Source organism: Chlamydotis macqueenii, chromosome 3 (genome assembly GCF_036417535.1).
Source record: "Chlamydotis macqueenii isolate bChlMac1 chromosome 3, bChlMac1.mat, whole genome shotgun sequence".
Classification (NCBI taxonomy): domain Eukaryota; kingdom Metazoa; phylum Chordata; class Aves; order Otidiformes; family Otididae; genus Chlamydotis; species Chlamydotis macqueenii.
Genome location: NC_141558.1, coordinates 15,201,821 through 15,223,678, shown reverse-complemented (window position 1 = coordinate 15,223,678; position 21,858 = coordinate 15,201,821). Strand labels below are relative to the sequence as shown.

Below are 21,858 nucleotides of genomic sequence, written 5' to 3'. Positions count from 1 at the left end.
TGTTAGCAGTATGAAACAGAAAGTGCGAAAACCTTATCAAATTGAATCTGCCACAGGAAGCAGAACTACACGGGATAAATTACTTCTGACCCAAACAAGGTAGATGAGCAATAAGTGTGATCCAACCCCATGGAAACAACATGCAAAACACACAGGGTGAATGAGCTGGGCTGTCACCTCAGGCTGCAGGGGAGGGGCATCTGATATCACCGGGATGACTGCACAGGGAAGCTTTTTTGTTTATGCCCAAATTGCCGTGTGGGGGTGGGCATGGGGAAAAACAGAGTGTCTGAAGATTTTAGGTCAGAAGCAGACATGTACCTTGACATGACTCTGAGCTACCTGTGGGTATGACTGTTTTTTATTCTATTAAATAGAATGATTTTCTATATTTTCTGACCAGGCCTTTGTCTCTTCTTATACTGTGGCAGAGCTTGATACAAAGCACTACCTGCTTGCCTGTTCCTACTCTTGCTTTAAAAAAAAAAAATTTCCACCTGTTTGAAACAATGACCAGGACCCTTTGTTTGTGTAATGTAGAGTTCACTGGCTTGAATGGGATTATGTTTCTTTGTGTGAACTGAGCATCAGGCCTGATACTTTTCAGAGTCTAAACTCACTGGGATGGGAATTCTCTTTGCGCATGATACGCTGAACACAATGCTGCTGACGTGCGAATAATAGCAAAACAAGCTTATGTTGCTTTTGTGGGCAGAAGTTGCTAGGTTTGAGAGACTGTTCATGGTATGTAAATTTGTCAGCCGTAGATAAACTGTACAGTAAACTGTAAAGAGGGCAGCAGGAATGAGGTAAAGTCTCTGATGAATTCTCAGATTTGCATATGAATTCTCAGATTTGCATCATGGAATATGTAAAGCATACAGACCACCAGGACAAAGGCTTTATACCTCAGAACATGCTAGACCTAATGAAATGGATTTCACTAATTTCAGTGAAGTAAATGATTTCCACAGACTTATGCAAAATGGTTGTTTTAAGAAATACTTCTGCCAAATTTATGGAACAAGGATAAATGATTTTCACAGCGTGCTAATTCTTGAACGCAGCCATTTTCTCAAAATAGCTCTGAAATTTAATTTTTGAAATAAGTTCTTGTATGTTTGTGCAAGTGCTTGTAAGCTGTTTTTAAACTGTGAACAGAAATACACAGACACAGAGTTGACCCTCATTGCCTTTTTTTGTAAGAGCAGGTTCTAGAGAATGACATGTACAGCAGGCACAGTTGATTACACATTCATTTATGGTATTTTAATACAGGACTAACTAAAATTGCTTCAACTTTCTCAATTCAACATTGAATTAGATTTTTCTTACAATGGATCATTGCCTCTTGAGAGCCATTCAAATACACCATACTTTCTGGACAGATTACATAGCCATAATACTCTCCCTTTAAGACAGGTGTTTCACTTGCAAAAACTTTTGTGTATTTTGTACTTTACGATTGTTTTATCTTTCAGAGTGGTTGTTCAAATATTAATATTCAAAACCTGAAAGTTTCTATTACAGTAAAATTATAATTTTTGCTCAGCTTTCAAGAAAACACCAGAAGTCAGAAAAAGGAAATACTTCCTTTCAATCTACAGACTGCAGTTCCTCCTTCATTTTCCACATCCAAATTAGCTGATATACTCTTTGTCACAGCAAACCTAAGTTTAGTTTTCCAAATAATTATTTTTAGACTGATGGAGATGAAATGCTGTTTAATTGCAGTTCTAAAATAACATTCATTACTATGTTAAGGGATTCTAGTGCTATAACACTTCTGGAAAGACTACGCTTATTTTGACACCAAGAATATTTTGAGGGAAGGATTTGCTACTGAGTTAGCAGGGACATTTTACCCACTTATAGAAATTTGAACATGAAACTGCAATTAAATAAAGTAATATTTTCACGATTTTGCAAAGCTGATCACATCTATTAATTATATTAACCCTCTAGATGTAGAAATCATAAAAGTGAAGCTAATTCCTTAGATAATGTCACATAGGTATGCACGTCCTTACAAAAGATAGCAGGTACAAAACTGAAATAAATTACAATGTTCCCGCTTTAATACACCTGACACAGAGGTACCAGTGAGAGCTTGATACAAGTCTTCAGCCTAAACCAGGAGAGTGAACTGCTTAGAAAAGAGAAAGACTGCAGTAAACAACCTTATTTACTGATCAATTTCTCAGGCTTCATGCAAGAAATTAAAGATGATTTATTGTCCCGTGATTGCATGTGCAGGATTTAATTCTGTGCCTCTACTTGTTTCTAGGATTTCAACACAATCTTGATCATTAACAATATATTTTTGAGAACAAATCAGCTCACAACAGGAATATTAAGTCAGCTCTGACAGCAAGCAAGACTGAAAAGATCATTTGCTTAAGTCAAATATATTTTTAAACATTATAATTTTTCCATAGAGCTCAAAGTTTGCCTGAAGAGATTATTATCACAAGCATTCAAAGGATGACTGTACTTTAAATCCAGAACAAGTGCAGTCCTCGGCATAAATCGTAATCACTAAAACCCCCAAGACTGTAATTGCAAAGAAAATTACTCTAAGATAGGTTATCCCAAAACAGTGTCTCACTGTTCCCCCCAAATCACTTGATCCTGAGTCTAGAGGTTAAAGATCAGAGAGATCTGAAATCCATACTGCCACATTAAGGTGTCCTCACACCTTGGCACACAAGAAGGAATGAGAAGACCTGCATGTGGAAAGGCCTGAGGCCCAAAGCTCTGGAGCAGACTTGCACCCTTAGGCCTGCCTGGCTGTTACAGAACGCCTTGCGGAGGAAAAATGGGCGCCCGTTGAGCGGAGGCGCAGGATCCACACCTGCTGCACAGGCTGATATGGAAAAAGTGGAAAAGTGCTCTTTTAAAGGATATGCACAGATGTTTAAAAAAATGCCCTAACCTGGTTACATTCTACCACTTCAAATATTCAAGAAAGTTGAGACTTAGAGACAGGAAAAAAAAAAAAGGCAGCAAAGAGTTGGATTATCTCACTTTTCTCCAACAAAACTAGTAAAATAGGGCTGAAGAGGGGAACTTTAGGGCAAAGCTTGCAAGGCCTTCCCCATCAGTTCACCATCAGGGTCTGCCTCTCCTCCTGACAGCCTGCTCACAGTCCTCCATCTGCCTCTTTCTTGAGGGGAGATTAAAATCCTTTTCACTCTGTTTATATGACAGCCTGAACAAATGACAGTACCTGAAATAACGCAGAATTTTCTGACTTCAAAGCCAAGTAAACATGCTTCTTGTAACTACAAGCAAGGGACAAAGTGCCCCTTCGCTCACCAGGAGCCACACACAGAACAATCGCTTTTATTCCCTGGTCTGCACAGAAGTGAAGAATTTCTCTGTGACAGTGAGAAGCACCAAATATTGTTACTTTTATTATAAAACTGATATTAGACACTTCACTCTCTCAGTGGAGTCACAGAATGAACTTCAAGCTGAGCTCTGTGAGCACTTGATGCTTAGCCTACCATAAGAAGCAGCTTTATACAGAATATCTCTTTATCTTTCTATTGTCTTAAGTTGGCTGTAGCTGTTACATCTTTGCTGGCTACAAGAAAGAGGGACTAGTTTGCATAGTAAAGAGTTAACAATACAGTGAACTAATCAACATGTGCTGCTTTACAACCCCGAGCAATAACTTTCAGAACCTGTTTGCAAGGATAATCAGCATTGGTAGGCAGTCTGATGCAGAAATTGCAGACACGAGGCTGAGAGGAAAGCAACAATCTTCCCCACAGAAGGAGCCGATTTCCAAGTATCTTTTCCTCTTCAGGATTAAGATTGCTATTCTAGTTTGTAAGAGTTGCAGGAATAGTAAAGAAAAGATTATACCCTAGGAAGCAGAGTGGCTTTGTTTGAAGTTCTCAAAGCATGTACTATTTTGTTCTAAACAAATAATGCTGATGATCTTGCTTTTGATTTGCTGTGCTTTGGAAACAGTATTCTGGGCAAAAGCTTTGCTAGTCACGCATGGATTTACTAGACTGATGAAAAGCTAGCTTTTGGACTGAAAAGCATTTCAGTCCGAAACAGGATGGAGGGGTTTTCCATGGAGTTGTGTATAATGTCTCATTTCTTGTATGTGTGCGCATTTAAACATTGATATGTATTTTGCCTGATCAGAGTACAGGCCTACGTTTGAACATGCCTATGCAGGAATTCTGGGCTTTGGCTGAAGAAAGAACACGTTGATGATTTCATTATTGTATCTTTAATCTCATACACTGTGATTGCTTTGCTTTATCAAGGTTTAAAATTTTCTAAGCTTTCTAAGATTATATTTAGAGAGTTTAAACTTGGTTATTTACAGATCTGGAGCTAAATAACTGTCTGATGAGACTGAACTGGTACAAGAGGATCTCCAGCCGAGTTGACATATTTAGCCTCTCCTGTTCCTAATTTAAATATTCCTACACTCTTTTGCTTTGGCCATGTTTGGATCATAGCAGTCAATAGATGCCTCTGCTTCTCAGTAGCCAAGAATTTTGCAGCAGAGAACTGAGTTTTGACTGTGGAAAGAGCTGCTAGGATATAAAGGAAGCATTGAGGTTTTCATGGTTTTGCAAGGCTGGATGTGAATCTAGAGGAAAAAGAAAGGCTCTTTTGAGAACCTTCATCACCAAAACTTGCTATATTTCCTCTGAAGGAAAAAAAAACCCAACTTGTCTGGTACTTCGTCGATTACAGATCCCCTTTTTGGGACTACATTTGCAGTGAGGGAGGGAAAAACAGTATATCAGTCACAAAACCAAGTCCAAAAGTACTTGGTTCAAAATCAAGGTTGGTTTTGCAATGCAAGCCCTGATGGCATAAGAGCTGATAAGCGCTTTATCGTTACAGATGAGCGTTTTGGTACATGACCAGTGCCTCCTGCCCTGCCTCTAATTCCAGCTGCAACAGTTACTGGAAAATTATAATCCCACATTTGATCATTTGACAAAATAATCCTCTCAGTTAACCTGAGAGGATTATTTCACCTGTCACCTGCTTCATTGATGACTTAAACTTTATAGTACTTCTGATGACATCACAGTCCCCCTGAGGATGATGTAATCATCTGACCTCTTAACAGTGAGGCAAAGAAGGAAGATAAGAAATTATGTCAGAAGTGTATGGGCTAGCATGTGCGACTGTCAGCAATTATAATACTTGGGAACTGTCACCAAATGGAAAGCAAAATCCAAAAGCTAAAGCTGGCAAAGTGCAAGCAGCTCAGACGGGGCAGACTTGATGGCTGGTGCAGGCCAGAAGCACCTGCCTAAATGCGACAGATTGAACACACTGCCAAAAGCAAGATGGTTTCATACAGAATGAAGTATAAAGCCTGTCCTGTACGGTGTTATGTTGGACAAGGACAGCATTATTTCTGTTTTCAAAGTTGTTTACTACGGAGATCTTCAAGCACCTGATACTGAAACAGCAGAAACGGCTGATCCTAGGAATAGAGACAGAGCCAAACCAGCAGGACAGACAAAACTGGTAACAAGTTGAAGTCAAGGTGGCCAAATGTTTTAGAAATCTCTGTGACTAAATAGCAGCTACTTGTACTTTTTTTAAAAAGTTCACAAATAAATCAAGCACTAAGAGGCAGATTAAATGCCAGGATTTACATGCTACAATATCCAGCACCACTGTGCCTTCGAATGAAGGACAAAATTAAGTGCTAGATAATTGGACTTGAAGGGAGAAGAAAAAGAATGGGAAAAAATAATGTGAACCAGACAGAGAATTCCATAGATTATCATAGGTACTGTAGGTACTGTATACAAATACCTACTTATGTTAGGAGTAGTATTCCTTTGTTAAGATAGTGGGACCTTTAATTAGGTAATTACAGAATCAGAATCTGACTATTTTCTAATGTTTACACTGGAATAAAACTGCCTCAGCTACTCTGAGTTTGATAATAATATGGAGAACATCAGTGCCAGACCCCAGAGCCGCCTTTGCTTATGACTTCATTATAAATTAAAAGCTAAAAGCTCAACTTTTCTATTTACTGAATCAGTTTTACATGCACAGTGTGCATGCATTAACAATAGCAGTCATTCATAACCCAGGTACTATATGCCCGAATATGAACTCCAGTTTTAGTGAGGGATATGCCAGACATAACTAATATTGCATTAAATAATTAACTTTTTGGTTTGAGTGGTTGTTTTGCTCACTGGCAACATACTTGCCAAGAAAATCTAGTGTCCTAAGCTAGAATTTAAGTCCTTCCCCCCCCCCCCCCCCCCGCATGAACTTATGTACTGCTCTCTAGGAATCTGTTCTTGAGTTTTATTAAACTCTTCTGTGTTTCTAGACTTTTTTTTTAACCCAGTTTTATTAATTTACAGAGGACTACACAGCTCAACTTTCTTCTCACTTGTATTTTCATAGTAACTATGAGCCCAGATCATAGGCTAGAACTCCACTCTGCCAGAACTGTACAAACACAGAGTGAATATTTAAACTATAAGCTCTTTGCAACAGGAATCAAGAGTTAGGTAATAATGGACAGATACAAACAGATCAGCAAAGCAGTGAAAAGAAAAAACTTCCATGCCCTTCAAAAGTTTGTGGACAGTTCTAATTAAAATCTTGGGAAGCAAGCTTGTGTTGCCCAACACAATGCCTCCAGAAAGAAACGTGTCAAGGGGAAAATGTTACAGGAAGAAAAGAGTAATAGTTCAGAATGCCATCATTCCCGAGTGTGTTTTGGAAATGACACTGCTGGTGACTCTTCTCTTGAAAGGGGAGAGCATGCCTCCTGACCGCACAGTGAAACTGCCTCAGCCATCTCGTTCTGTGGGTAACTCCAGATTACTTGTAAGGAACCATCCCTGACCATACTGTCCTCCAAACTCTGCACTGGGCTGAGCCAAAACCACAGCCATGACCATGCAAAGGCTTGGATAGTACGGAAGATTATGTGCTTGGTTCTCTATACAGACATAACTGGTGAGAACAGCTATGAGCTGAAGTGTGGCTCACGACAAGTAAGGATTTCAGACTCAGTTGGCAAAAATTGTTCCAGAGAAATAATCTGAGGAATGCCGCTCTGCACCGTGGTCACACCATCAGTAACAGCAGAGTATAAAAGCACAGGATGAAGATAGTTCCGTGCTGTTAAGGGAAGCTTACTGTTTCTGTGCAAGCATTTGGCACTTTCCACAGCATCTTGTGTGTATCAGGGCTAGATTTACACTGCTCCGTAGGAAAACATGACCTCGTACACGAAACCATTACAAATGTAGAGCATTATTCTGTGGGTTATTTTACATCAAGCAGCAGATGGTTGGACATGATAAACAACTAAACACAAAGCTGAGGCTCTAGCTTCTGGATTCCCGAAAGAAGCAGAGAAGGGTGGGTGTTGTTGAGGCTGTGGAATGACAGTGTTTTTGATTCAGTATGTTACAATCATGTTTTTATTTTAGTATAGTAGTGAAAGACTGTAGTGGAGCAATATGTTAGAGCAGTCCTGAACAGTGACATCTGGAGAACACCACCCCCTCGGAGGGAACACAATACGGGATCGTATTCCACACAAATACAGTGGGCAGAGCACTGGTCAGGATCTATAGCCGGCACAGACACAGCTTCTATTTACATCAGGGATGGGATTATTTACCAGTACGTCTCGTTGCCTACTGACTGCCCACTGACAAGGGATTAGATACAATATGCCTGGGAAATGAAAGTATAGGTATTTCTGGGCTCAGTTGCATACTGTCCTCTCTTTGGGATTAAGTTAATGGCCTTCTTTGTTGTGCCTGGAGAGAAACCGTCTTCAATGACTTTTTCTGTTCTAAAACTGAGGTGAACTCGTTGATGTAGCTGTGTAACTGGAAATGGAGAACAACAAGCAGGGATGCGAGTCCGTGAGTGTGAACCAGGCCCTGTCACCCAGTGGTTCTGTCGTAGCTGTGTGCTGCACAAAGACTTGGCAATGTGGAGACAGAGTTAACAGAACTACAGGAGGAAGATGTGCTGGAGGAAAACAGTTTGAAGGACTGCAATCCGGTGATGACCTCGAGGAGATTGCACTAAGATTGTTTTACAGTGTAACTGGCAAGTTAACAGAAAACGGAAGGCTTAAGTGCTAATTACTCAACAAGGAACTTCCCAGGCTTCAGCTGGGTGTACATTTTGAGGACTAGAACACGTAGAAGCACGAGATCCAGCTCTGAAAAAAATGTTTTCAAGCCTAAAATTCACAGGCTTTTCTTCAAAGAATGAACTTTGATCCTTTTTTTTTTGTGCATATTCTTTGTCTTCTTTTTTTCCGTGTTACTCTGTTTCCTACTCATTTGTTTTGCACTTAGTACTGCCCTGCTCTGCCTTCTGTGAACAGACTTGAAAAAGCCTGGGAGATTCCTCTATCAGTCAATTTTTATCACGGACATCCAATTCCCTACTTAGTTGTGTGAGGCACTCAGTGTAAAAGGTGGTTACAATATGGTTTAAATGGAAGGGAAACACTCTTTGGAGGAAAAACTTCGCATTTATTTACAGCGATAAAACACACAGTACTGAAAGAAGTGCCTCCTATGGCCATGAGCACTGTACTCTGGGAACTCTGGCTTAAATTGGTGCCATTCAAGGACCTGCCCAGCAGTCTGGACTGAAAGATTCCCATTTCCACTCTCTGATTTTCCCATCTACAAACTTGAACAACGTTGCCTTCTTTGTCAAACATTTTTAAGATTGACTGAAATGAGCTGGTAAAAAAAGAAGGTATTTCTGTGATTATCATTTCAAGCTTGAAACAATGGTTGAAACAAAGCAACAAAAATACTACCCCGAGCTGCCGAAGCTCCCCGCCAGCCAAGCCACAGGAGCAGGTGGTGAAATTGCCCCCGCTGGTCTCCGCAGTGGACCCATGAGAGGTGCTGTGGGCCCCACGGGGGTGAGTGGGACGGCGGCAGCGTGCTCGTCGGCCGCAGGATCGCCTCGGTGGGGTTATCTCAGGGAGATCACCTCACTGTGAGCACCATCTCAGTGGGGTCATCTCAGGGGCATCACCACCTCAAGAGGGATCACCACCTCAGTGAGGTCACCTCAGGGGGATCACCACTGTGGGATCACCTCACTGGCATCACCTCAGCAGGGTCACCACCTCTGGACTGACCAGCTCAGCAGGGTCACCTCAGCAGGGTCACCTCACGTGGATCACCTCACCGGGATCACCCCAGCCGCATCACCACCTCAGTGGAGTGATCACCCCACCGCGATCACCTCAGCGGGGTCACCACCAGCGCCGCCCCCCCGCGCTGACTCAGCGCCGCGACGCCGCAAGGCCGCGGCGCCCAACCCACCGCTCCGCCCCGGGGCCCGGCCCGGCGGCCGTTGCGCCATCACCCGGCTGTCCCGGCGGGAGGTGGGTCAGGCAGGGACAGCTCCAGCCCCGGCCCGCGCCGCCCGCCCCGCCGCGTCGGCCCCGGACGCTGCGGTCCCTCCCTCCGGGGCGGGACCCGTTCCCCTCGCCGCGGCGGGCGGCGGCGAGCGGATCCTGTCTGAGGCGGCGGGCGGCAGAGGTGGGTGCTGGGGCTTGGGGCTGCCGGTGCGCGGGGCGGGGCGGGGCGGGGGGGAGGTAGGGGAGCGCTGCTCCCCGGTGCCGAGCAGGGCCGGGAAGGTCAGGCTTGCCCCGCCGAGCTCTGGAGGCAGTGGGTCCCTCCGGCCTGGGCATCCCGCCGGTGCGGGCTGTTCGCAGCGCCAGCTTTTCCCTTGTCGAGGAGTCCGGGTTTGGAAGCGACAGCAAGGAGCTGTGGGGTCAGGGGTTGGCAGTGCTTTGTGCCGGGGGTTGGCAGGAAAGGGGATATTCCGATGCTGTCCTGGTTTGTCGCCAGAGGGAGGTACCCAGCGGCGGGAGGCGGCGGGTTGGGGTCGCTGCTCCTGCCGAGCTGCCCGAGCTGGTGCCGCCCTGCGCTGCTCCGTGCGCTGCCGCGCCTTCCACGTTAGAGGTGGTGTTTTGCCTCCCTTCGGCTGGCAACTGCTGGTGCCACTTGCTGCCTTAGTGCCGCTGCTCCGCTGGTGCTTTCCCGGAGATGGAATAATGAAAGCAGTAACGGGCCAGAGGGATGTAACAGCATAGCAGGGCTAGTAGTGCAAGTGCTACGTATGGAACTAAACTTTCAGATATTGGCGGTTTCTTTTATGTGATTTTTTCCACCTTTCTAGAGCAGCTATTAGTTTTTCTATTGATTACTGTATCTCCTCTACCTTCAACAAGAGAAAGTAAAAGAGAACATGTCTTGTGGAGAGTGGGGAGGACACAAAATTGTGCAATGTTTTTGTAATCTCTGTCAGAAAGAGGAATTGTGTAGAGAGGCCTGTACTAATAACAGGATCTCAGCATTGGTGTTGCAGACTAACTAGCAGATCATTTTTCTTTTCACGTGTAAAGTCATCGACCTTGATGAATCTGTTGACTTCTGATTTGGATCACAATCTGGAGGCTGTTTTGGCGTGGTTTGTTTATTTTATTTTCTGCATGGCTTTGTCTGTGTCTCTGCTGTCTCAGGAAACAAATACCGGCAAATGTTTAGTGTACGTAGATAAGATTTTGCTGTCATCGGTGTACCCAGTTAGAAGTGAGATGGATGTGCATCTATTACAGTAAAATGAGCCTAATTCCATGAAAAGAACTGGAGAAAAAGTGGAGAGACAGTGAAGGAGATAAGATGGGAAAGACTCACTGTAATTATGTTACGATTTTAGGCATGAAGCCATGAAAAAAAGCTTCTAATGGTTTTTAGATACTTTCTGCTTTTCTGCTCCATTTTACTAATTCAGAATATAGACCACTTGATAATATCTACTTACATGACTCAGCGTGATCTGTTTGTAAGGGAGTTGGGCAAGTTTTAGTCTTTGGCCCTTTTCCATACCTGTGGATGTGCAGGTGCACACGTATGTTTCTCTTTGAACACACATACACAAAGCAATCATCAGAAACAACTGAAATACAGTAAGAGCTTACTTTAAGCTCTGAAAATGCAGAAAATGTAAAGTTACAGTGTAACAACCATTTTTTTTTCCAGTCCCACCTGAATAAAGGATGCCAAATCACATGAGGTATCAACATAAAGTAGAGCTACAGTGTTTCCACTCTGATTTATGTTCCTCCTCTGACATCAGAACAGTAGCACAGGGCAGCACAGTACATGATCTATCATATATTCTCCAGTTATTTCAAAAGTTCTCGGTTTCAGGCATCAGTCTGTACTTTTCAATTTATTGTAAAATTTGATCCTGTTTATGCAGCATCAGTCCAAAGGGCTGTCAGCCCTTGCGTGCCTGCCCTCAAAGTGTCTCCGTGAGGAGGGAAGCACTGTACAGTTGGGAGGCTGAAACACAGAGAGATCAAGGGAAATGTGGAAGATCTCCCAGGATGTCTCTGGAAAAGGAGGAGAAAAGTCTTGAGATATGATTTCAAGACTGGCTGAAATGCCAAAAGAGATGTCCTTGGTAGTACCCACAATCATCTCTTTCTCACCTTCCCTGTGTAGTTGATACTAGCAAGTGTATGGGTATGTGGTGAGTCAGATAATCCCTTTGATCCAACTGAAGATTATTTTTGTGGGGTTTTAGTGGTATTAGCTTTCAGGGCTGACACAAAGAGAAAATTTGGGAATGTCAGGAACATATAGTTGGGAGGTTGGTGTGGGGACCGTTGTCATACACTTAATCCGGCCATGACATGGCTCTCTTGGACTCGAGTGCCAGTCTGATACCCTGCCTGTGGGGCTCTAGGCCAGTCCTCCCTATACTTGAACAAGAGGATTCATTACAGGCAAATTTGGAGTCCTCAATTTGAATTTTTTATTTCAGCTACTCTCAAGAAAATATTCTGTCATTTACAGGGACTTTATAATTTATTGGACCAAGTAATGTTTCAGATACTTGAAAGATCGTGCAATACCAGACCTAAGTGAATAGTCATCTTGTAGTCAAAATCTGTATCTGTGCGTGAGCGTGAGTGAGTGGGTTCTTGGGACAACTGGCATAAAGTTTGACATTTGATACATTTGACTCTCTGGCCATTATAAGAAGTCACAGGTTTTGGCACTAGCCTTGGCTAACTTGGAGTAGGAGTCAAATAGTTCCTAATAGAATTAAGCCCAGAATAATCCCAACCCTAAAATATTTCTGGAGATTTGGCTGGCAGGAAGCAAAATGCGCTTACTCTGGTATAGAGCCACCCACATGCTGCATGTTACTTTCTGATTTGGGATGTACAAGTGAATTGCACCTGTCTCCCGATTGCCCACAAGTATTGTCAAATCACCTGCGGAAATGTGGTCAGTCCCAGGCTGCTGTGACTAGAGTGAGGTCTGGAAAAAATGTGCACATAATCAGGTTGGGCAGTTTGCTCTCCTGTTGACAGAACAACCAGAATCACGCTACTCAGCAGAGTGCTCTGGAGTTCTCCCCCAAAAACTCATCCAAATCAGGGTCATAGTTGCTTATGGCTCCCTTTCAGCTCATGTGTCCGGGTTTCCTTTCCCAGGCAAAAAAAAAAAAAAGAGTGCTTGTCTGTCTCACTTTGAGCTTGACATGCTGCAGTTGAGCTACAGCCTCACTGGTAGACCCTGCTTGAAACCAAGGGGAATTAAACACTCTTTAAGATTTAAGCCTTAGTGACTTGCTCGAGAGTGTGTGGGAATCCTGTAGCAATGTAGGGACCTAAACTCAGGTCTCCTAAAGTCCTGTGCAGTGCCTTCACCAGTCCTCTACAGAAAGTAAATCTAGGCTCTGATTTTGCTCTGAGAAAGGCACAACTTTTGGGTTCTGGCTGTGAATTTACTCAAGAAAGTGGGATGGGAATTCAGGACAGTGATCCTAGGTTGGATTGATGTAGGAGCTAACAAATGGTTAAGAAAAAGGCTTTTGAATGTTCTTAGTGACTTTCAGTTTCCAATCTGAAATGAATTTTAAAAAAAGTTAAGAGGTTTGAATATGATGGTTGCATAGCATTAGTGACTTTGCAATGTGTTGTTCATTTACTAATAAACGGAAGTACTTAACTTTAAAAAACCAGAATGATAGTTATTTTGAGCTTTTGTAGTTAAGTCATTGTTACTGAGGTTCTGGTACAGACATGAAGGGCTAAGCTTAATTTTGAAAAAATCCATCTAGGGAATCATCATCAGAAATATTGCCTTCTCTCCCTTACATTTCAATCGTAAGTCTTTTTTAGAACATAACCTCTGATACTGCTTTTTGTGGTAAATAATATGTCAATAGTAGAATTCCATTAATTGCTGTAGAGGGAGTTGATGTTCAGTACTGCAAACAAAACTGAATTGCTTCACAGTCAATAAAATAAATGTTTGATATATAGTAAGAAAAAAAGGCAGAAAGCACTTCCCTAAGAGTTTTTGAAATGTTGTCATTTACTTTTTTGTAAATGAGGAATAATTCACTTGAAGGAGCCGCAGTCTGATTCCCAAATATAGTGCGGTCTCTCTCAAGCTGTAGGTCTTCAAAACAGAAGCCAAGGGCAGATCAGGGGACTAAACAGATCAGGTTTGTAAAATCGTCATCGTTTCAGTGTCAGCAGCAGAGCTGCAGTGATTTATTTTAACTGAATGCTGGCCCATCAATTTTTGGCTCCCTTTCACCATTTTGCAAGTTGTGTGGGTAAGTTCTTAGGAAGGTGGATTTGTTTTGTGCGTACGCCCGTCACTTCAGTCATGGACCAGGGTCTCATCACGGCATCAGGTATTAGAAGCGTAACCGAAAGGTGTCTCTGTATGTGTTGTTTTCCATTTGGTTTGTGTTACATTTACCATTCCTGCAAACCTCTCTCTCATGGCCTGCAGGTGTAGTGCAAAGTCATAGCTGTAGAACCTGAGAGAAGGTGCTGAAAGGACCTGAATGTTACAACCCTGCTAGTGAAAGAAATGCTGCCAAAGTCTGTCCTTGGCAGCCAGATCAGCTAGCACCATCTGTTCATGTCTGCTCTGTAAAGCTCTCAACCTTTAAAAGAAGGTGACTACATCTAAACTGGCCATGTGAGTAGTCCCAGGTCCATCTTATCAGCTGTGCTTGGGAATTGCTGGGAAGGTGCTTATTGGCCTGTGCCTAAAATGTACCAGAAGCAGATTTTGTAATTTAAATAGATTCAGCATAGATGACCAAATTATAATCATCGGCTCTGTGATGTGATAAGTTGTGGTTTGCTGCGTTGGACACGGGCACGGTGACAACCTCTGTCCCAAAGATTACGACTGCCTGTTCCTAAACTGGTCTGAACAGATGTTTGTTTGACCTGCTCTTCACAGTTTTTTGTACTGGAGATTTCATATCTTCCAGAGGAAGTGTGTTCCAATTTTTAATTGGCCTTACAGCATGCTACCTAAATGATATTTTGGTTTTGTTTTTATTTTTTTTTTCTCCCAAAACCTGTCTGTCTTTAGAGCGTGTTGAATAGCACTTGTATCTCTAAGTAATGTGGACATGTGTAGATATCTAACCTGTTATTCATTGCGTTGTGGCACCTCAGGAGACACTGGGCCTTGCAAAAGGAAAAGAGCCCTTTAGTTCCTATGACTTTTGGTATTTTATTTTATAAAATAGGTAAAGAAAGATGAAATGGTATGGGGAACAGCTGGGCTGCAAAAAAATGGGCCACAAAGGGTATAGTTACCAGCTTTTCCAGTGAAATTAGGACATAGTCTGGTGTACCTTTGTGACAGAAGCGGATTATCTAGATGACAGTGTGTTTGATCTTACGGTGGCATCCAATAGGGCAGGACTTTAAAGAATTAACTTTGTTAGGTCAATCTTTGCTAAGTTAATAAATCAGTTAACTATTAAGGTAACACCTAGCTATTTACTTTTAACTTATTTTTCTATGAGATAAATTCTGAAAAATGACTGCTGTCTTTAACGATCAAAAGAGTTGGAAATTTTCTGAACCTCCTGGCAGGTGATGCTAGTTAAATTGGCATTAAAAATGATACTAGAAAATACTTTTAATTTCATAATAGATGTATAATGTGGGGCTTTGGAGTGTCTCCTGGCAAAAAACTAAACTCAAGTCATTTGAAAATCCTGACAGAAGCAGTACAGATTGTTCTCACTTGCTGTAAGCTTAGATCAAAAGGATTCTGAATTTTCCCGGAAAAAATATTCTGTGCTATGTCCCCTAGCATGGTATGAAAACAAGTTTTAGTTAATTCGGTGTAATTAAGAGGCAGGCACTGGGAGTTTAACCCATGACGTAAACTCATGTTTACTTCAGCAGCTCATGTTGCTGAAGTTTCTGCTGCCTGGTTAGTAAGTGAAAGACTTCTTGGAGCAGCCAAAGTAAAATACTGCTCCCAGACCACATGCATTCTCTTTGGGGTTTGAGGAATGTTGGTTTCCTGGAGTACTGACATAGTGTGGACTGACTTTAGATTCAGAGTATAAACTTACAAACCTCCAGCTCCAAACAATCTCAGCTTTGGTTGGCATTTGTAAAAGTTAGGATAAAGGGCCTACGTCCATCAAAGTCTGATTTCTGAACTCTTCCCTGGTTTTAACTACAGCATCTTTTGTTCCCTACATGTGAAATATGAAACTCTTTTGGTCTCATTTCCTGAGGAAGTCAGGTTTAAGCAGTTAGTCTGCCAGTCTGTCTTTTAATTCCACAGTGATTTTGTTGCATAGGCCAGATTCAGCACAGCTTGAAAGGAGTGTCCATCACCAGCTGACAGTTTGAATGTGGCACTTTCTTTTTAAGGGAGAAGAGATTTTCAGTCTCTGGAGGCAAGCTGTGCTGTGCCAGTTGGCCTCAGAGCTTGAGGATAGTGTCTAACTTTTTAAATTCACAAGTACAAAAATAATCTCTCTGTCCTAAGACAGGGCAGGCAACGTGGCCAAGATGTGTTGTGGACAAGAATAGTTGCAAAATTCTCTGTTGAGGAGTTTAAGAGATCTGCTGGTGTAGCTTTGTTAAGTGGATGTGTGAGTGTTCATATTTGGATTTTTTGCCCATAACTCTGCTGAACAGTGGGGTGTGTGTACTGTCCCTGCAACTCCCTCCCTACCAAGGAAGTTGTGGCTGTTTTGCACCTAGAAATTTTGTTGCTGAAGCTGATCAAGCATTAACTGGGGTGAACTACACCAAGTAATTCTTTGCCTAATTGTAGTCATCTTTAAATTTAATCTTAGCTCAATAAGAAATATGCTTCTTACTCTGCTTTAGGTTAGAAAATTCCCAGTAGAAGCGGAAATATTTTTCCAAAGCATAGGGATAATTTTAAAAGCTTGCTTACGTCTGTCACCCTGGAGGCTCACTTCTGAACTTAGGTCTGCGCCTGTGTGGTGTCAGCTTTTTAAAGAGTCCAGATGATGGCCACCAAGATAATTAGGGGGCTAAGAGCTTATCACTTAAAAGGAGAGGCTGAGTGAGCTAGTTACCTGTTGGGGGTTGCAGAGGAGACAGAGCTGGAATCTTAGAGGTGATAGGACAAGAGGTAATGGGCACAAGTTGCAACAAGGGAAATTCAGGTTAAATATTGGGAAGAAAATTTTCACTGTGAGGATAGGCACACATGGGAGTAGGAGTGCAGGGAGGCTGAGAATTCTCCATCCTTGAAGACATTGAGAACTCAACAAGACCAAGGTCGTGGGCAACCTGGGCCATGTTGGCCCTCTTTTGGGGAAACTTTTGGACCAAGTGACCTCTAGAAGTCTGTTCCAATCTGTTGTTCTGTGACACAACATAGGGTGCGGCATGAATTTCAAGGGCAGTTCCCTATGAAACAGCTTACCGCGAGATTTGCATTCAGGAAGGCAATGTCTAATGTCTAGTAGGAGCCCAGAAGTGCTAATACCAGTTGGAATCTGGAGAACTGAATACAACTGCTCTTTCTGCCGTGAAGTTTTCATGTGTTGACTTTTCAGTGGGTGGCACTTTATGGATGCTTGAATTGAGGACTGCAGAAATGATTCTCCAAACAGTTTTTAGGGATTGTTCTTTCATTAGTTAACATCTTGTATACTAAATACTTTAAAAAAGTGAGTTGGGTTTCCAAAGTAGTACCTAGTTTTAATCTTAATAATTTTGAGATTCAGCTCCCCTGTTTCAGATGGGGAGGCAATAATAGCTTTTCAGGGGCAGTGTAGTGATGACTATCATCAAGCCCAAAAGAACATAAATAATTCTTCCTTCAGAGTGTAGTTTGTGTCCTGAAACCCATGCATTGCAATAGAAGCAGAGAAGAAAGCAAAGCTTCAGTCCATCCTATCTGAAAAAAACTCATAGGTGATAATTAATTAATTAGAACAGTTATGCATGAAGAGGCCAGCCTTAATTATAGCATTTCCCACCTTTCAGATTTTTTTACTGTAGTGCTTTCACTTTATTCTTTTCATAGGTTTTTTTTTTTGTTTCTAAGTATAAATCATGGTTAAAAATTGGAGCTATTTTTACAGCATTTCACACTTGCCTCTTTTTGTTGTTTATGAAAGAACACAACTGAAAGAGAGTCCCTGTTGTAGCAGATGATGCTGGTTAACACATGCCGTGCAGCTCAGTGCAGTGCCTGTCTCGCAGATTCTGAGCTCAGTTCTGTTCTCATCACCATCAATGGGAGTTTCAGCATTGCCTACCCTGCAAGTGTCTCTTTTGTTGGTGTCCAGGTGATATAGTCCACCCCAGCAAAGAACTTGTATGTGAGGCATATCCTTTATACCGAGTGCACAAAGACTTTCCTGAAATCAGTATCTTAGAATCGGTAAGAGATGTTGGAAAAATAATGAAAACAATAGACATTGAAAGTCCTTAAAATATCTAGTGTTCAGGAAGGTATCTGCTTAAGTTCATTCATATTTTAAGAGCCCTTAAAAGACTTTTTGAACTCGTAAGAATGTCTAAGTATGCATGTGGTCCTGTCTAGGGACTAAGTGTGTTAACAGAGTAGAAACAGAATGTGTGTTAACAGAGTAGAAGCAGGAAACTAAATGTGAATTACTAAATAAATCCAGGAGCAGGGGAAAGAAAGCCAAATACTTCAACCATCAACACATGCCTGTCAACACTGCTGATACTAAAAGGCTGTTTTAAAGCAAGAATGGTAAAGTTACATGAGAAAGCACTGTAAAGTTCAGATGCTCTAGACTGAAGGTTGCTTGTCAAACCTTAATGTGTATCTATTGTGCATATGCATTATAATAATCTTTTAATGGGAGAAATCCTGTAAAATGGGAAAATAGAGTTGCCCTGCCCTTAAAAACCTGTAGAAATACATGATAAAAGTGTATTTGATGTTGAGGGCACAATACATGAAAGGAGATGTTATTTTGGAAGTAATGCTTTTCCCTTCAGAGATAATTGGAGATGTTTGTGAGCTGCGGAGTCTAAACGTCTGACAGTGGTTTTGAGTGCAACTGATTTTACGAACTTTTGAAAGTTGTTACAGTTCTGACTTGCAAGGTCTCTTTTGCTTTTGTCTTTTAATAGCTCTCTACAAAAATGCATCAACTGTAAATAAATTAGGTGGAAATTCCTGATTCTATGTGAAGTTGTTGATTTATGAAACGGGAGAATACCCCACTGCTGGAATCCTGGCCTCGCAAATGTCTCTAAAATATAAAGCAGGGATCAAAATCTTATTTGTTCTATCTTTTGCCTTTCAGGTCCAAACCATGAATTACGTTGGACAGTTAGCAGGGCAAGTGTTTGTAACTGTGAAGGAGCTCTATAAGGGACTGAACCCAGCCACATTGTCAGGATGTATAGATATAATTGTTGTACGTCAGCCAGATGGAAATCTTCAGTGTTCCCCTTTCCATGTACGCTTTGGGAAAATGGGAGTTCTACGTTCTAGGGAGAAAGTGGTAAGAAAATTGACAATTTTGATATGTCTGTCTGTGGGTTAACTCTAATGACATGGAAAATGACATGAATGTTCTGTGGTATGCTAGTCAAGGTTTTCTTTAGACACTCTTTGTAGAGTGTCCAAATTGAAGCAAGGTTCAATTAAAATGGTTGTTACTGATTCTTGTGTTTAAAGTGTAATTTGTAAGACACTGACTATAATAAAAACAAAACAGACAATAACATTAACAACATTTGTTTTCAATACAGCAAAATTTTCAATGTGCTAATTTGGGCCTATAGTAGATTTCATTAGCTACTGTGCATTAAGACTCCTTTGTTTAATATATTTGATGATAGTTACAAAAAGGAGGATAATAATGAAGTAATATTTTCATACAATAGAATGTTGAGGTTAACTGCAACTAGAAAAAGCAATTAGGATCTTGAGACAAATGTAACCATACTAAATGACCTGGAAATACGATATCAGATGCAAAGTTGCCAGTGAGTAATGCACGACAGATTATTTTACAAAATAATTTGTAACTACATGCAGTCTAGGTTCTAATGTAGCCCAGCTCTGGAGTCCTCAACATAAGAAGAACGTGGACTTGTTGGAGCGAGTCCACGGGAGGCCGTGAAGATGGTCAGAGGGCTGGAGCACCTCTCCTGTGAGGACAGGCTGAGAGAGTTGGGACTGTTCATCCTGAAGAAGAGAAGACTCCAGGAAGACCTTATGGTGGCCTTCCAGTACCCAAAGGGGGCTTATAAGAAAGATGGGGAGAAACTCTTTAGCAGGGCTTGTTGTGATAGGATGAGGGGCAATGGTTTTAAAATAGAAGGAGGTAGATTCAGTAGTGGAATACTGGCACAGGCTGCCCAGAGAGGTGGTGGATGTCCCATGCCTGGAAAAGTTCAAGGCCAGGTTGGATGAGGCTCTGAGCAATCTGATCTGGTTGGAGATGTTCCTGCTCCTTGCAGGAGAATTGGACTAGATGACCTTTAAAGATGCCTTCCAACCCACACCATTCTATGATTCTGTAATTGTTCAGCAGAAGGATCCTAATGTCATCGTGAACATTGTTCAATTCTTACATAAATCAGAAAAGGATTCCAATACTTAGGGTGGGTAAAAGCTGAAAATGTTACTATGTTGATAGTATACTGTGTCCTAAAATGTGATATAAATGTAGTCTTGTCCAAGTCTCAAAAAAATTACAGTGAAAATGGGGTTGGTGGCAAGAACAGTTATAGGCAAAGAGAGAGATCTCCTGAGAAGTGGAAATTGTTGGGGCTGTATAGCAGTGAGATAAATGTGTGGAAGAAACAGACACATGAATTGTGTCACATGTAGAACATTTTTTTTCTTATTTGTGCTTCTCATAGTGTAAAGAGAAGTCTGTTTAATGAATTTGAAAGACAGAATATTAAGAATTTGCATGTAGAAGTACTTATTGCACAATTCAAAATCAGGCTATGAATTAAAAGAGAAAAAATATTTGTGTGGTGAGTGAAGCATTCAGAATTACATTTTAAAAGATTCAAGACTTTTATATAATGGCTATAAACCTTCCTGAATAGAGAAGCAAGACAGCAGTGAGCTGAACAAGCTAGAAAAACATTTTGAGAGTTGATGGCCTTGTGAAGGGATGATGAGAGAAATAGAGAATTTAACTATTTTTCATTTATTTTAAAGCTTCCTGCGCTTCTCTGAAAAACATTTGCCCAGTGACAGTGGTAGGACAGCTGAACAGGAACTGTGTAGATAATATAACTTTCTTTTCAAATAAGAATATATTTTTTTTCTTCCAGGTTGACATAGAAATTAATGGAGAGGCTGTAGATCTGCACATGAAACTAGGAGACAATGGAGAGGCCTTTTTTGTGCAGGAGACTGATAATGATCGGGTAAGAGCCAAAACCAATTTAAATTTGTTAAAAATTCAATGCCTGCTCTTCAGAGTCAGTTTTGAGGTTAGGAATTTTGTTTAAAAATATACCTTTACCCTTTTTATAATTTTGAAAGTTTCTGAACAACTTTCTGCTATGAAAATTCAATACTGTGCAGTTAATTCATTTTTTGAGTTGCGGAGATTTGGAAAAAATCTTAAGAAGGTAATCATATAACTGAAAAATAGATCATAGTTTATGTGCTAGTGTGTGAAAAGAAGTAACAAGGACAGAGCTTACATGCTCCAAAGATGTGTACAACAGAGGTTAATATGCCCATGGACCTGTTTTTTGCAAAAATCTTTGCTTTGAACATACATACTCAGCAGACTACCAGTAAAAATTCACATACCCCGCAAACGTCTGTGCACACAATAATTCTGGTACTCACCAAAGACGTGATCTTGCAACTATTATTCATGTGAAATTATATTTAAATGAGAATGCCTGCTGTTGAGCTGTGTGATTAAATAATAGGCTATATAAGTTATGGTCACACTAATTTTTGAATAGTCCACAGATAATGTAACATAAGAAAAGCTTTTTTACAGGCATTTCTCTTCAGATATCCACAATAATTTTTGTCACTGTCCAGAGCGAGTTGAGTTTTCAGATTCTTACATTAAGTATGATATTTCTAGTTTCAGATGAGAGCTGTGTATTTGTGCAGTATTCACCTGTCTTTATGTTAACTCTTCCTATCTTTATATTTAAATCTTCTGTGTAGTAACAGTTATTTGGTGATAGAAAATTGCTATAAATACTTCCATGAGTGTCTAGAGATGTGTATATGTGTACTTGAATAAGAAGATGTTTGTGTGACCTAATTATAAACCACTGACCTATCAGACTACTATGTTGTCTGAGTTGTGAAGGAGAATTGGATTTTACAAAATGTTCAGGTTATAAACTAGGATTTTTGTTTCTGCTCTGTATGTAGCTTCAGGTGGATAGAGACTCATGCCATAACCTGGCCAATATTAAATGCTTAGAGGATCCTTTTTATTAAGAGTATAGTTCCTGACTTGTCTAAGAAGATGCAGATATGGAACAATTTCCGT

The 21,858-nt window shown here is 41.2% G+C and overlaps 1 protein-coding gene across 3 annotated transcripts in view; it reads left to right on the top strand.

The window, feature by feature from the left end:
- The window catches only part of LPIN1 (lipin 1), an 80,953-nt gene that overhangs the window by 24,385 nt on the left and 34,710 nt on the right, over nucleotides 1-21,858 (top strand). For 2 of the 3 annotated variants that reach the window (XM_086744442.1, XM_086744444.1), the window contains exons 3-4: nucleotides 18,664-18,864; nucleotides 20,660-20,755. In XM_086744442.1, coding sequence (XP_086600568.1) covers nucleotides 18,664-18,864; nucleotides 20,660-20,755 — 297 coding nt within the window. Of the gene's footprint in view, nucleotides 1-9,465; nucleotides 9,567-18,663; nucleotides 18,865-20,659; nucleotides 20,756-21,858 lie in introns of those variants that run through there. The other variant, XM_086744443.1, reaches the window with a different exon arrangement.